At 61.6% G+C, this 13,936-nt stretch overlaps 1 protein-coding gene across 4 annotated transcripts; it reads right to left on the reverse strand.

The window, feature by feature from the left end:
* Positions 1-13,677, reverse strand: SLC9A5 (solute carrier family 9 member A5). Of its 4 annotated transcripts, none has more exons than XM_075160904.1 (16): positions 13,496-13,677; positions 8,332-8,634; positions 7,484-7,647; positions 7,109-7,183; positions 6,654-6,831; positions 6,304-6,524; positions 5,926-6,128; positions 5,246-5,335; positions 5,045-5,115; positions 4,210-4,339; positions 3,942-4,030; positions 3,663-3,789; positions 3,363-3,533; positions 2,709-2,778; positions 2,376-2,507; positions 1-2,083 (listed from the first exon to the last, which is right to left on the reverse strand). In XM_075160904.1, the coding sequence occupies exons 5-16, from the start codon at positions 6,677-6,679 to the stop codon at positions 1,617-1,619; spliced, it is 1,797 nt and encodes a 598-aa protein (XP_075017005.1). In that variant the 5' UTR covers positions 6,680-6,831; positions 7,109-7,183; positions 7,484-7,647; positions 8,332-8,634; positions 13,496-13,677; the 3' UTR covers positions 1-1,616. The 4 variants fall into 4 exon arrangements, with proteins under 4 accessions (XP_075017005.1, XP_075017003.1, XP_075017004.1 ...); XM_075160902.1 differs by having other exon boundaries at positions 7,105-7,183; XM_075160903.1 differs by having other exon boundaries at positions 7,484-7,650.
* Positions 13,678-13,936: the final 259 nt, after the last annotated feature.

A 13,936-nucleotide genomic window follows, 5' to 3' on the forward strand; every position in this document is an offset into this window, starting at 1 on the left:
CCTGCTCCAACTCTGATTTATTGAACATTACAAAATACTCTGCATATATTTTCACATTAAAACAATATTCTTGCAAATAAGATATTAAGTCTTGAGTCATTTGTGGTGCCCATGGCTACAGAAAACACTGACCCAGCTAGAGATTTAGTATGGCCCAATATCAGAAATCAAAACGAGAATAAGGCAGACCAGAAATGCAAAACTATATAAAAACCTTTTAAAAACCTCATGCTCATCTGGTGGGACAGGTACAGAGCAGAACAGCCTTTGCTGAGCCTTGCTAACAGTAGCAGAGGGTACCGCCAGCTCGCTTGCCCACGTTGGGCTCACTCACCCAGTGCATCTACGTGTCCCCTTGACACCTACTGGCTCAGCACGCCCACATAGCTGGAACAGGCAGTTATTTACCTGCTTTGGGGCGTTAACAGCCCAAGTCCCCATTTGTCCCTAGGAGGAGCATCCCCAACCCTCCCGCGTTGCCGGTGCCTGGCTGCTGTGCTGAGCTTTTGCATGCTGAGCTGTTCTTGGGGAGCAATTCTTGGCCCTCACACCAGGAATAATTCACTGTGTGGGCCATCGCCACCGGGTCCCACCACCCTCTCAGCAGGGACCAGGGGCAGCTGGGAGGAAGGTGGTGGGGACAGACCTCTGAAGATGCACTCAGCTCTTGCCCATCACCCCTGTTCCTGATGTACGTTCATACCTGCTGCTTGCTCCACTCCTCGCACCATGACCAGCCCTCCCAGCTGACAGGCTCCAGGCAACTGGAGGGACTGGGACATAGGCAGGATGAATGCCAAGGATGCTGTGCAGGGCAGCTGCCTCCTAGCAAAGCCAGAAAGCTGAACACCACAGCTATTGGGAACACATCCAGGCAACAGGCATGAGGCTGAAGCAGGTTGGGTGCTAGAGGAGTCCCTGTGCATACAGGTTCACTAGTCCGGCTCTTGGTGGAGCCAAACCCCAGGAGCACTGCTCCCAGTCCTGAGAAGGTCATGGCCTTGCCCTTGCAGTACCTCCATAACCCAGGGAACACAGAGCTGCCGTCGCAAGGAGCCCATCTCTGGCCTCCTGGCTGAGCTCCATGCATGCTGTGAGGAACCAGCACTGCAGACACCTTGAAGTCAACGCCTCGGTCGCTGGGTGTGGATGGGTTCTCGTGCACAGGCTGCCGCTCCCAGCCCTCTCCCTGGAGGTCTCCTACTCACAGCCCGGCTGGGGATCAGCTCATGCAGTCACAGCCCATAAGCCAGCACCCCTACACCTCAGGGCAGCACAGCCACGACAGGATCGAGTCCGTCTGGGATCCCAGCCCTGGGGGGAACTTCTCTGGCCTCCCAGCGCTGCGAAGATGTGTAGGGACCAGAGAGGAAGAAAGAGGTTTGGGGTCTGTGCCTCCCTGTGTGGACGGGGGCTGGTACCTGCTGATGCAGCCCAATTATTGACCAGTTTTGCATCAGTAGGTGCTCGGGCAAAGCCCACCTTGGAGTGCAGCTCCGGGAGGAGTACTGGGCTCTCCTGCCACTCCTGGAGTTCAGGGAGACATACACAAGCTTTACAATGCAAGACAGCAGCCCGTCCGCAGCCCCCAGCCCCTTCCCCATCTGCAGTCTGCCTCAGAGGTGGCTCGCTCTGTTGAACATCAGCCATCTGGGCTCCGCGGCGGGCAGCATCCTGCCCTGCTCCTCCGTGGCCATCAAAGGCTGCAGCTCCTGCTGCTCAGCGCCGTCCGGGCTGCTGTCGCTCTGCGACCGGCCGCTCTTAGAGATGTGGCTGGGGAACTGGAAGCAGGAGCTCTGCTCCGGCATCGCCTGGCTCGCAGACTGGGGTTGTTCCTCCAGCACAGGGCAGGCGAATCTCCTATGCTGAGGTCCGCTCTCGATGCCTGGGGGGGAAGCAATGCTCTCCAGGGAGGAGATGCTTTGGTTCCACGCCTTCTGCATATCCACTGGCACAATTTTGGTGGTCTCCGAGGAGATGTAAACAGCCAAATCAGCCTGGTCTCCTTTCCACGGCAGCTCCTTCTCTGCCAAGGTGGGCGATGGCGGGATGATGCAGGGGCTGGGGCAGACATCCAGGCTACCTGGGGATACAGAAGGAGGGACAGTGAGAAGGATCTTGCACAGCTCTTGCTCTCAACCTGGGCCCTGCAAACATTGCAGAAGCAACCACTACGGAATGGCCAGCTGGCCCAGGTATGCAGGAGCCACCAGGAGGCTCTGCCGTGCCTCCAGAGCCACAGAGAAGAGCGATTCTCCCATTCATGCTCTGCTGAGTTTGGTTTTGCCCAGGCCAAGGCAACTTTGCTCCTCAGGTGGAGGAAGGACAAGCCACCCAACAGCAGCTGCCCTGGTGCGGGGAGCATTGGTGCCTACCAGGAGTTGTCTTTCCCTGCAGGACCTCATCGGTGGCTCGAGCGATGAATACAATTCCTTCATCGTCCTCTCTCTCTGTCTCCGAGCTATCGCTCTCCTCCTCCTCTGAGCTGACCATCACCAGGACAGGAGCTGCAGCCAGATGGAGGGAGTTGGTTTGGAGGATGGGGCACCCTGTGGGGGAAGGACTGCACCCATGGGAGAAGGACTTGGTGCCAGCGCAACCCCGGGTGCCACCGAGCTGACCGTGGGCAGGCACAGCGGGCTGCTCCCATCCCACCCCAACAGGTTCCCTTGCCAGGACCTGCAAACCTCGCCTGCCACCGGCCTTACCTCCCTCCTGCCAGGGGACGTTTCTGTGCGTCTTCCCATTGGGTGCGTCGCTGGTCAGAGAGATGTTCTTCTGCGAAGGAAGAGGGACCGGCTGGGACCTGCCCTGTGCAAACCTCTAACCCCGACCCAGGCGGCCCTGCAAGCCAGGGTAACCCCGGGGACACAGATTCCCACCCCGGCTAGATGGCAGCTGGCAGTCAGTGGTTCCTAGTCCTTAGGCGTTGCATCTTCATGGCCCTACAATAAACAGCTCAGCTGCAATGGCTTCAAGAGCCTCCAAACGAGAGAAGACACCTAAGGCCCAGTTCAAGGCGCAGTGCCACACTTCTGAGCCTGGATCTGCACTGACGTTCAGGCTACTTCATGCTGAATCCTCTTGGAAAACAAACGTGGGGCTCCTCCAGGGCTCGGGACCATTTTGCCCAGGGAAGAGCCACCCTGTGGCAGCACTGGCGTGGTGGGGACACGTGGACATGCGAGACCCGTGTGCTCACACGCAGGACTGAGATGAGGTGAGCCGCTCTCCACGCTGGCCCTGGAGCTGCCAATGCCCTGCAGCACCTCAACTAACTCCCAAAGGACCTCACTGTCTGCAGCCTGGGGGAGGCCAAATCTCAGAGCTGGTAACGGAGCCGGAGGTTGGGGAGCGCTTGCCTTTTTCCTGCCCTTTTCCTTCAGCCTGGCCTTGCTCTTGGAGGAGCAGACGTTGTGCTTTGTGGACTTGAAGGTCTCCAGCCGCCTTTTCATGTTCTGCCGGAAGATTTCTTTATCTTGGCGCTCTTGTTTATCTGGAGAGATGAAGTGACGGCTGTAGCTGGCCTTGTACTGGCCGAGGGAGAGGCAAAGAGACACAGGGTGAGCAGCTGGCCCCACGGAGCATCCTCCATCCCCGCTCCTCTTGCGGGTGCTGCTACCCTCAGGGTGAGCCGCACACCACGGCCGGGGAGCGCTCACCCGCCGACGGGGCTTGTAGAGGCTCCCTCGCAGCACGTGGTGCATGGCAGCGTCCTCCTTGTCCCGGCGGCTCCGCACCGTGTCGATCACCTGCAGGTCCAGGCACGCACCGCTCCCGCTCTCTCTCCTGGCGGGGAGATGGAGATGGAGATGCTGGGCTCCATGCCTGCATCCTGCCAGCCCCCTGCCAGCCCTGGCACAACCCACCCCCGGGGAAGGGGGCGGCTGCAGGGGTCCAGCGAGGTCTGCCCAGGGGCTCGGAGGGATGTTCGTACTCACAGGAGGTTTGTGACCGATGACTCCGACATGGACGTGCGGCTGGGCATGGAGGGCAGCGCCAGCTTGGCTGCCGAGAGCACGTGGCCACCCTGGGAGGTGGGAGGGCAAGGCTGGCATCGGGGCAGTGGGGACCCAGCCAGGCTGGGGGGGTCCCCACTGCCTGGCCAGAGGGGACACGCATGGCTATGCACGGGGTGGACCACCACCCCAGGCCAGCCGGCTCCTGTCGGGGCCATCCCACCGCCCGGCCCCCATCGCATGCCCCTACCTGGTCGACGAAGCTGATAGCATCACGGATGTTCAGCTTGTAGTAAACATCCCAGATCTCATCCCGCAGCCTGTAGGCAGATTTCCGCATCAGGAGCTGGCTCAGATACTTCTTGTCGAACTGTTCCCACCTGCCACGAGATGAAGACACGGGCGGTTTAGCTCCCACGGGCCACGGACCCGCTGCCCAAGCAAGGTTGAGAGCGTCCAAAGCATGGTGAAAGTGGGCTGGGCACGCAGGACCTGGCTGTGCCCAGGGACACGCTGCCAGGGAGGGAGGGGACACGCTGACCCTTCGTCCCTGCCCAAGGGGAAGCCGGAGACCAGTGGGACTGCGGGAGGCGATGGGAGCGGGACTGGGGCCGGCGCGGTTGCCCCGCGGGAGGGCTTCCCCTCCAGGAAACAGGCTTCTCGCATCCTTTTCCTGTCGCTCTGCTGCACATAAACACTGCCCAGGCTTTAACAGGGCTGTTCCCTCCTCAGTGCCCAGCGCAGCTCCATCCGTGGGGAAGCACAGGGCCATCGTCATCACCACGGACACCCCACAGCCCCCCAGCAGCTCCGGCATGGGCGAGCAATGCCAGCTCTTGCAGCATCCCCAGCCACAGCTGCCCGACCTTTCTCTGGGATGCTTTTGGGAGCTTGGTCTGCTGCACAACAGCAGCCAGACGGTCCCCTTCCAGATGGACTGATGGACAGACATACAGCCTTCCTGGTCCTGCTGCCCTGCCTACAGCAGGGGTGTGCTGCAGCGGGGACCCTGCGATGTCCCCATGGCTGGCATGCATCCACCATCCACTTGATGGCTGATGGAGGATCCTGGCTAAGACACTCACTTGTCCCGCCAGTAATGGTAGCCGTGGTGGCCCACGATGTCCTCCACTGCTGCCAGGATGTGGTCAAAGGCCTTGAGCGAGGAGAAGAGGGTGAGAGGGGTGGCGAGGCTGCAGGTGCCCCGGGGGTGCCGAGGCCGTGCATCACCCTCGCCCAGCCCCGGCAGTGCGGGGTGCCGGGCAGCCTCCGGCACCAGCACCTACGTGCTCATGCAGCTCCTCGTTTAGCGTGGGCTTGTGGTGGTCGCTGCGCTTGACCTTCAACCACGTCACCAGGGGTTTGATGGTGAGGCCCTGGAACGGCAGGAGAAGGCAAGGGAAAGACTGGGAGGGCGAGAGGGTGCGTGGCTGGGGCATGGGGAGCAGAAGCAGCACGAAGTGACTGAGGACAGCAGCAGTGCTGGCCACGCGTGCCCCTACCAACCCAACAACCTGCACCCGGGACCTGGGTGATGGTCCTGTGTCCCAGCAGGCAGCGACCATGTCGTACCCCCCCAGTCCCTCTTCCCCTAGGCTCGCATCCATCCGCTGTACGGCTCCCCGTCCCGGGGCGCAGGAACCCCAGAGCCATGGGCCATCGGCAGCTTTGTAAAGAGAAGAGCCTGGCCAGGCATATGCTGCTGCTGCTGCTCTTGGAGCGAGTCCCGGAACAAGAGGCCAACGGGGAAACAACTTGGGCCATGGCCCCACCATCACAACAGCCGCCGGGGCGGTCCTGCATGCCAGCCTCGTGATGGATGGGGTGCCAGGAGGCACCTAGGACCAAAGGTGACTTGAAAAGAGGTACTTGCCCCAAGCACATGTCCCCAAGTGCCCGCCTGGCCCCCCAGGACAGCTCTGGGCAAGAAAGCAGCACTGAAGGAGGGCACGGTGCCCATCCTCACCTGCACAATGACAGTGAAGAACACCACCACAATGGTCGTTGCCACAAAGTAGTCCTTGGCTTTCACCTTTGCCCTGTCCAGCAGGATGACCAGGGCGAAGGCCACGGCTCCGCGGAGGCCACCATATGACATGACCACCTGGTCGATCCTGTCCAGGGGGATGAGGCGGAAGCGGTTGAGCACGTAGGTCTGGAGGACAACGCCTAGGGAAGAAGGAGAAGGAGAGCCTGGGATGCCAGCAGAGCCCTGCCTGCTCCTGGAGACGGGGCAAAGCCCAGGCCAGGAGCTGTCGCTGGTCCCATGCCCCAGCCTTTCTTGGGGGATACCATATTTTGACATGAAAAGGGCTGGGTCAGAAGCACAGTGGGGCAGACTGACCCACTGCTCTGAAGAGCAGGATAAAGAACAGGGTGCCCAGCACCAGCGCTGTGTCCCATGCCCACTTGGAGGTGTCCACAGCCGAGATGCCCAGAAACATGAAGATGATGGTCTCTGAGCTGCTGGCCAGTGTCTTCATGGTGTACTTGACCGTGGTGCGGGATTTCTGGGAGATGTTGGCTTCCACATATTTCTTGCAGCAGATCCCACAGAAGGTGACTCTGCAGAGGGGCAGAAGGAGCCAGCATGACCCCTGGCGGGATGAGGAATGGGTCTGCTCGCCACCTCTTGCTGCTCAGCACTGCACCCCTGATTTCCTGGACCCCCCCAGGGGACGCCCCGGTACTCACGCCAGGATGGAGGAGAGCGAGACCATCTCAGCAGCAAGATACGCGACGTAGGCCAGGAGGAAGACGAAGAGCGGCTCGATGATGCGCACGCGCTTGGTGAACCGCGTGATCAGGGCCAGGAGAAAGGCGAAGAGCAGCCCCACGGCCGTGCCCCCCAGGCTCACCAGGAAGAAGGAGGCTGGTGGGGGGAGAAGACTCATATGCACCATAAGCAAGCGAGCCCGGCTCCTGTGTCCCACGGCCATGCCACGCTAGGCTGGCCAAGCCCCACGTTCCCACCTGGTTCCCCACCAAAGCATCCCATGATGACAGCCGGCGTGTGACCACTGGGATGGAGATGATAGAGCGGTGGTGCTAAGTGCCCACCCCAGGGTACGACAGCACCCATGCTTGCCCCTCACACTTCCACCCCAGAGGAAGAGTCGGAGGGGCTGGTGGGGCACATACTCACCTACCCCCTTCACGTAGTCCGTGGCATGGATGTGTGCTGGGCCCAGCTCCACAAAAGAGTTGAAGACTTTGTACAGCACCTGCAGGCAAGGCAAATCCCTTGGGGAAGGCAGGGTATTGCCCTGCCTTGAGAGGGGCAGCGCCGGCGGGCAGGATGGACCCTGCGGAAGAGGCATCGCCTGCCTCAAATCTGCCAGGCAACACAGCTCATCTCGGCAGGTAAAGTCCCCAGGGCCAGGAGAGAGGAGAAACCCAGAGAGCGTGGCATGGGTCTGCCCCCGGCTTGGGGTTGTCACCTGCATCCTCTATCCACCTCGGGGGACTTCAGTGCCCTGGCACACATTGGGCTCCACTTTTGGGATCCCCAAACTCCAACTCACCACGGTGACAGCGTCGTTCAGGAGAGACTCGCCGAACACGATGATGAAGAGGGTCTCGTTTACATGGACCTCTTCGAAGACGGCCAGCACTGCCACAGGGTCCACAGCTGAAATGAGGCTGCCGAAGAGCAGGAAATCCATCAGCCCAGCTTCGACGCCCGGATCTGCTAGGACAGAAGGACCAAGCTCAGGCAGACCATCTGCCCCAGAGCCCCTTTCACCAGGCTGAAACAAGCCTGTCCCTCATCTGCTCCCGGTCACTTGGCCGCAGCACCCCAACTTGGAGTGCAGTGGGCTGAGCCAGGGAATGCTCCCAGACCTCCGGGGTCCCCCGGGCAAAGCACATCCTTGCTGCAGCATGAAGGGAGCAGGGCTTGGACATCCCCCCTGGCACCCAGGTGCATCGCTGCCCCTCCGGCAGATAGGCACCGAAGGAGGCTCAGCAGCCCCACCTCAGGTCCAGGCATCAAGCAGTTCCTCGGGGCTCAGGAGACTCAAAACACGGCCCAGGCCAGCCAGGGCCAGTGGCTACAGCCGAGGACAAGGAACACGGCAGCAAGCCAGCAAAGCTAGCCAGAACACGGCAGCGAGCCAGCAAAGCTAGCCAAGGTCGGCGACAAAAATAGCAAAGACATGAGTCAGCTCGGAGCCGAGCAGGGCTCGTTTGTCCTGCACGCTTGTCGGTCCTGCCAGAGCACCATTCCCAGGATGCCAGGACCCTGCTCCTGCACCGCTTCCTGGGAATCCACGGCAGGGCTGAGCAGTGGGCTCTGAACTTGGGGGTGCTTTGCACCCTCCGACCCATCTTTTGGGGATGTGGTCCAAGCTGGGCAGCTCTGTGCACCCACCCATGAGCCCAGCCCGGTGCAGCCCCCAGAGTGCAGTGCCGGTGGTGAAGGAGTTCCAGAGCGTGCCCACCACCGCATAGGTGAGGATGGCGCCGATGTTGTCGAAGAACAGCCGGCTGGGCATGAAGTAGCCTGAGTCTAGGACAATGGGGGGCAGAAGGAAGAGGAAGAACATGTTGGGCTCCAGCTGGAACTCGGCTTTCTTCGCCACGGCCAACACAATGCCCCCCAGGCCCAGCCCCAGCAGGATGAGGAGGCAGCTCTCCGGGACGATGGATGTCACCTTCCTTGACAGGTGGAAAACTAGAAGGAAAAGAAGAATGAGAGCATCAGCCAAACAGGCACATGGACACAGCATCCCAGATCCACAAGCTCCACAGAAGGGTTGGCTGATGCATGATGGACCCCGAGCACCTAAGGCTGCACCTAAGGTCTTCTTCTACAGAAGACCTTCCAGTTAGCTCCCAGGTCAGGATTTCAGGTCCCTGACTCTTTGGGATCTCCCTCTCCTCCTCAGCCACTGTCTAATAAGCCAAGCAGCTGGGCATTTTGCTTTTCTGGGCCGCTGGTATCTGCACTTAAAGGATAAAAGCAGCCAGCAACCACAGTGTCTCAAACAATGCCGGCTGCTGTTCGAGCGAAGGCATCCTGGTTCACCGGGACACGTTACCCCACTCAGAGATGAGGATGACGGGGTGACCTTGTTTGCAGCCGTCTGAGCAAGCAGACGGAGCAGCATGCAAACCACTGCAGCACAAGCCAGTCGGCCGGTCTCCGTGCCAGAGCACAACCTTCCTCAGCACCGGCTAACCTACCTGCATGCAAAAAACAGGCGCACGGGAGCTGCAGATTTAGAGATGCTTTGAATAATCAGTTTATTCCATGCGAGGTTTGGAGCAAATCTTAAACTGCCATGGAACAGGATTTATTTTTTAAAGCAAGCAGTGTGCGCGCTGGTATTCATCCATCAGCAATGTGGCAATGAGCCTGCAGCTCAGGAACAAGCCAGCGGGACGTCACGCCAGCCAGCACAGGGGACTCGCTCTTCCAGGCAGCCCTGTCCCCAAGGCCAGGGCATCCTGTGTAATCCCAAATCGTTCCAGCTTCCAGGTGGGCAACCCCCATCGCTGCAGATTTCCCCTCCCTAGCGCAGGGTGCTGTGGTTTTGCTACCCCCAAAGGGCAGTGCTTGGGGAAAGGCTGTCGAGGGTCACAGCAGTTTTGCCCCCTCGTCGTTCTGCCATCACTCGTGACATCCAGCCCAGCTCTGTAGCATGACTTGGCCATCAGATGAAGAAACCTTCTCCTGGGGAGTAGGTTCCTCCAGGCACTTCCAGAGCCACCTCTGTCCTTGAGCACCCAGCAGGTACAAGGGACATCAGAGCAGCCTCTGAGCTGTCACTTAGCTGCAAGCCCAGCCCTGCTGCCAACCCAAACTCCAGTCCCTAAAGCTCTCTTTAGCTGGATTAAAAGTGCCCATTGCTTGTGCCAAGTCATCCTACCAGAAAGAAAGCTCTGCTGTGGTCACATGCCGACCCTAGGCTTCTTCCCTCCTTGGGAATCCCCATGGACAGACCATAAGGTCTGCCTAGCCCAGAGTCCTGTCTCCAGTGGCATAGACCTGGAGAGGAGCCCAGGAACAGGCAGTGCTTCATCAGTAGGTTTCCATGTCTCTACGCCCTTGTCATTCGCCTCTGAACCTATCCCAGTCCTGCTCTATCCTTTCTGGGACGGGTCCCAGTGTCCCTAAGATGCGGACACCCTGAGCACCGAGGTCGTGGCCTCCTGATGTTCTTCCTTTCTCCTTTCCTAACACCTCTTACTCGATTTGCTTTCCTTCGCTGCAGCTGAGCACTGAATTAGAGGAGATAACTCAATGTCAAAGATCTGGTTCCTAAGCAGAGACAAGATTGGGGAGCCCACCACCAGACATGCAGGCTAAGGGCCGCTTTTCCTCTCGTTGAGACCTTTGCAGCGACCTGCGCTGCTCTTTGGCATGGTAAGTCCTGCCCGTGCCATCCTGGCGAGCCCCGGCACTGCTCCCCTGCCATAACGCCCCAGGAACCCTGCCACAGCCGGCAAGGGCCGAGTGGCGAGCACCAGGGCGGCGTGATCTACAGCTCCATCACCAACCACCTCAAGAGGAAAGAGCCGCAGAGCACCCGGGCCAAGCCTCTGCCATAGCTCTGCAGCCGAGCACCCCATCCGCAGAGCCCGGGGCATCCACCCTCACCCCCAGCCGCCTCCGCTCGCTGCCAGGGGCTGCGATTCAGCCATGGAGGCAGCGGCGATACGGACACTACAGCCCTCCAGCCCGGAGAAGGGCTGGCTGAGCTCCAGCCCAGCCGAATTCCTGCTAAATGACCACACAAGCCACGGTAGAGCCCTGTTCACCCCACGCGAGCCCAGCGAAGGCAGCACTGGTGGGCGAACGGCGCTCGCTCAGCGCCTGCGGCAGGCTGCGAAACCGCTTCCCACCCACAGGAACAAAGCTCTGAAGTTTTCAAGAAGGGAACGAGGCGTCCAGCCCCTTTCTGCACGCTTGGGAGCATTGCCAAGATCCCCACTCCCCACTCCAGCAACCCATCTGAACTCCCTGTGCTGTGGAGATGTGTCCTGGCTGGCTGGAGAGACCCAGGAGAGCCCCCACAGAGATGCTATGGGGACATGGGGACATGGCTCCTGGCTGTCACCCGTCCTTCTTTCCCCCGAGCCAAAAACTTGGGCAAAGAAGGGAGCAGCATCAGTGGGAAAGACCCTGCTTGTCCAAAAATGCCCTGGCTGAGGGGGGATGCTGCCGCCCTCCCGAGCAAATGACAGCACACGAGCTCCTCTGCACCGCGGGGATGGGTGGAACGAGCTCTAATTTTACACGCGCTAGTCAAGAATTTCAGCATTAAAGGTTCCCACAGCAACGGTAACTTAGCCACATGTGATTTAACTTCAGAGCCATAATCCACGCTCAGGCATCCATAATACAGGATTTGGCATTAGGAGGACTTGGGGTCAAAACCTGCTCCGCTCCTTGGGTGCTTGGGAAATGGCGAAACCTAAACCAGGACAGAAGCAGCCGGGGACAGAGGTGATGGTGCAAGGAGAGAGGGTTGCAACCCATGGGGATGCTGCTGGGTCTGCTGGCAAACCCCTGTCCACGGGGCAGCCCTGGGTGAGGAGCAGGTTTGGGGCAATGCTCCTCACCGGACCTTAATTTCCCTCTTGCCCACATCCTGTTCAAGCAGATCTGTGCTCTGACCAAGTACGGAAAAGGCAGCAAAGCCCGGATGATGCCTCGCTGTGCAGGAAGGCAACACCCAAGCAAGTTTTTCCCCGCCCCGGGTGTTTGCTGGCTCGGGGCACCCCGGCATCGTGACCGCCTCCAAGAACAGAGCCCGCAGTGTCAGTTCCCCATCACCCAGGCACGGGGCCGCTTCCTCCCCTGCAGTCACAGGGCTGTGAGCTGGCAGCCCAGCGCCGCAACCGCAACGGCTCCTCTGCGCCAGCCTACGCCCGGCGTCCACGGCCGCCGCAGCCGGTGCTGCCCCCTCCGCTGCCCGACGTCCTCCACCCCCGGCTCCATCTCCTCCATGGGCTCCTGTGCACCCTGGGGACCGTACATGCGTGGGATCACGTGCCACCTCCAGGGACACCCCTGCCAGGGTGCTGCCTGCAGCCCTGCCTCCAGGAGCTCCTTGCTCCGGGCTGTGAGTATCCATCGGACCCATCGGATGTGCTGAGCCAGGCAGCCCAGAGCTACCCACCATCGGAGCTGTGTCTCCCAGATGGAGAGGGAGAGCGGCCATCAGCTCACCTCAGGCCTGGAACAGCGTGGCGGGGCTGGGGGCTTGGGAATGAGCCTGGCTCAGGTCCCCCCACACCCAGCGGCACTGCCGGGGCAAAGGGAAACCTGCACAGGGAGCAGCTCCGGAGAGACGTTTGAGAGAAGAAGATAAGAGCCAGGGCAAGGGATCGTCTCTCTGATCTCCTGCAGGTAGGAGGGACGCGCTCGGCAGCTGGAGGTGGCACAGCTGCAGGCAGAGGGTTGTACTTTTAAGCTCACGACGCCCGTTAATTCATTCCTCGCGATGCTTTAGGTCTCCCTTGTGAGAAAGCCGAGGAAGGAGAGGAGCGCGAGGTCCACAGCAGCGTATTCGATGATGCTTGGGACAGGCAGAGGCCAGCTGGTGGTGACAGCTGTAGTTGTCCCCTGCGTACTGGGAGCTGCTGCTGGTCCCCGGCTGCTCGGAGACTCCTCTGCCTAACTCCGAACCCGCATTTCTTGAGCCGGCTCCAAACTAAGAGGGTGCTTGTGCCCCCGCCACGGGTGCTGTGCCCGCAGCGGGGCGCCCAAGGAGGAAACCTGCCTCAAGGTCACGGTCTCGTCCCCTGGGGCACCACGGGGGACCACCCCTGGGGACCCTGCTCGGCACCCACACGCGGGCATCCCCTCCCCAGCACCCAGGGCCGCTGGCAGGGGGCACAGCCCTGCGGCAGCTCACGCACATCCTCCTTGCACCTTCCCACACAGCCTCTTGCGGCAGAGCCTCCCCCCGGCTGCGTGGTCCTGTGCTGGGGAGCACGAGAGCCCGAGGCGATGCAGATCTGGAGTGACCCACCGGAGGGGACCGCAGGCACGGACCCATCCCCAGGCTGCTGGGGACACATCTTGCCCAACACCGGCACCACCGAACCCTTCCCGGGGCTGGGGGGGTTCAAACAGCTTCCAGCCCTGCCAGCGGCACGTGCTGTGCCAGCCTCCGGGGCATGGGACATCCTTGCTGGACATCTCTGCTCAGCTCTTCTCCTCCTGAACCGTCCCTCCTCTGTGCCCACCCGTCCATCCCTCGCGGAGAAAAGGGGACCAGGCCCCCGCGTTGTCCCTTGGGCTGTACCTTGTCACTGCTTGCCAGCCCAGGGAAGGGGATGGGGGACGCGGCGCGGGGTTGTGCCAGGCCATCACCGCAGCCCAGCTGAGGACGGTGACCAGCCGGGCTCTGGTCATTTGTCCCCATGACCCGTGTCTTGGTGTGCAGTGGCACCCCTCGCCCCCGCGCCCACCGGGGATGCCGCATCCCACCCTGCCTGCCCCGCGGGTGGGCGCAGCTGCGCCCGGAGCCCCGGGGGACCGGGGAAGGGGGGGTGTGGGGGGGGTGTGGGGGGACACTCACCGATCTTGGCCAGGCTGGCCACCAGGATCCAGGCGGCCACCAGGCAGGGCGCCTGCACCTCCCGCCACTGCCACCGCAGCAGCTCGGCTCCCGCCGGGGCGGCGGGGCCGGGGGATGCCGCCGGGGGCTGCATGGCCCCGCGCCGCTCCCCGCCGCTCCCCGCCGCTCCGCCGGCTCCCGGCCCCCGCCCGCGTCACGCGCACGTGGGGCCGCGCCGGCCCGGCCCCCCCCCCCGCCCCACGCCACGGGCTCCGCCCGCCGCTCCTCGCCCCGCCCGGGCCGGTCCGCCCCGACCCCCCTCGGTACTGCCCCGTCCCCCCGGTACCGCCCCGGGCTCCCCTGCACCTGCCCCGGTGCCCGGCACCGCCCTGCTCTCCCTGTGCATCCCCCTCCATCCCAGGGCACCCGCACCTTCCCGGTGCCCCCTGCCCCACCTCGGTC

The sequence above is a fragment of the Calonectris borealis genome, chromosome 12 (genome assembly GCF_964195595.1).
Source record: "Calonectris borealis chromosome 12, bCalBor7.hap1.2, whole genome shotgun sequence".
Lineage (NCBI taxonomy): Eukaryota > Metazoa > Chordata > Aves > Procellariiformes > Procellariidae > Calonectris > Calonectris borealis.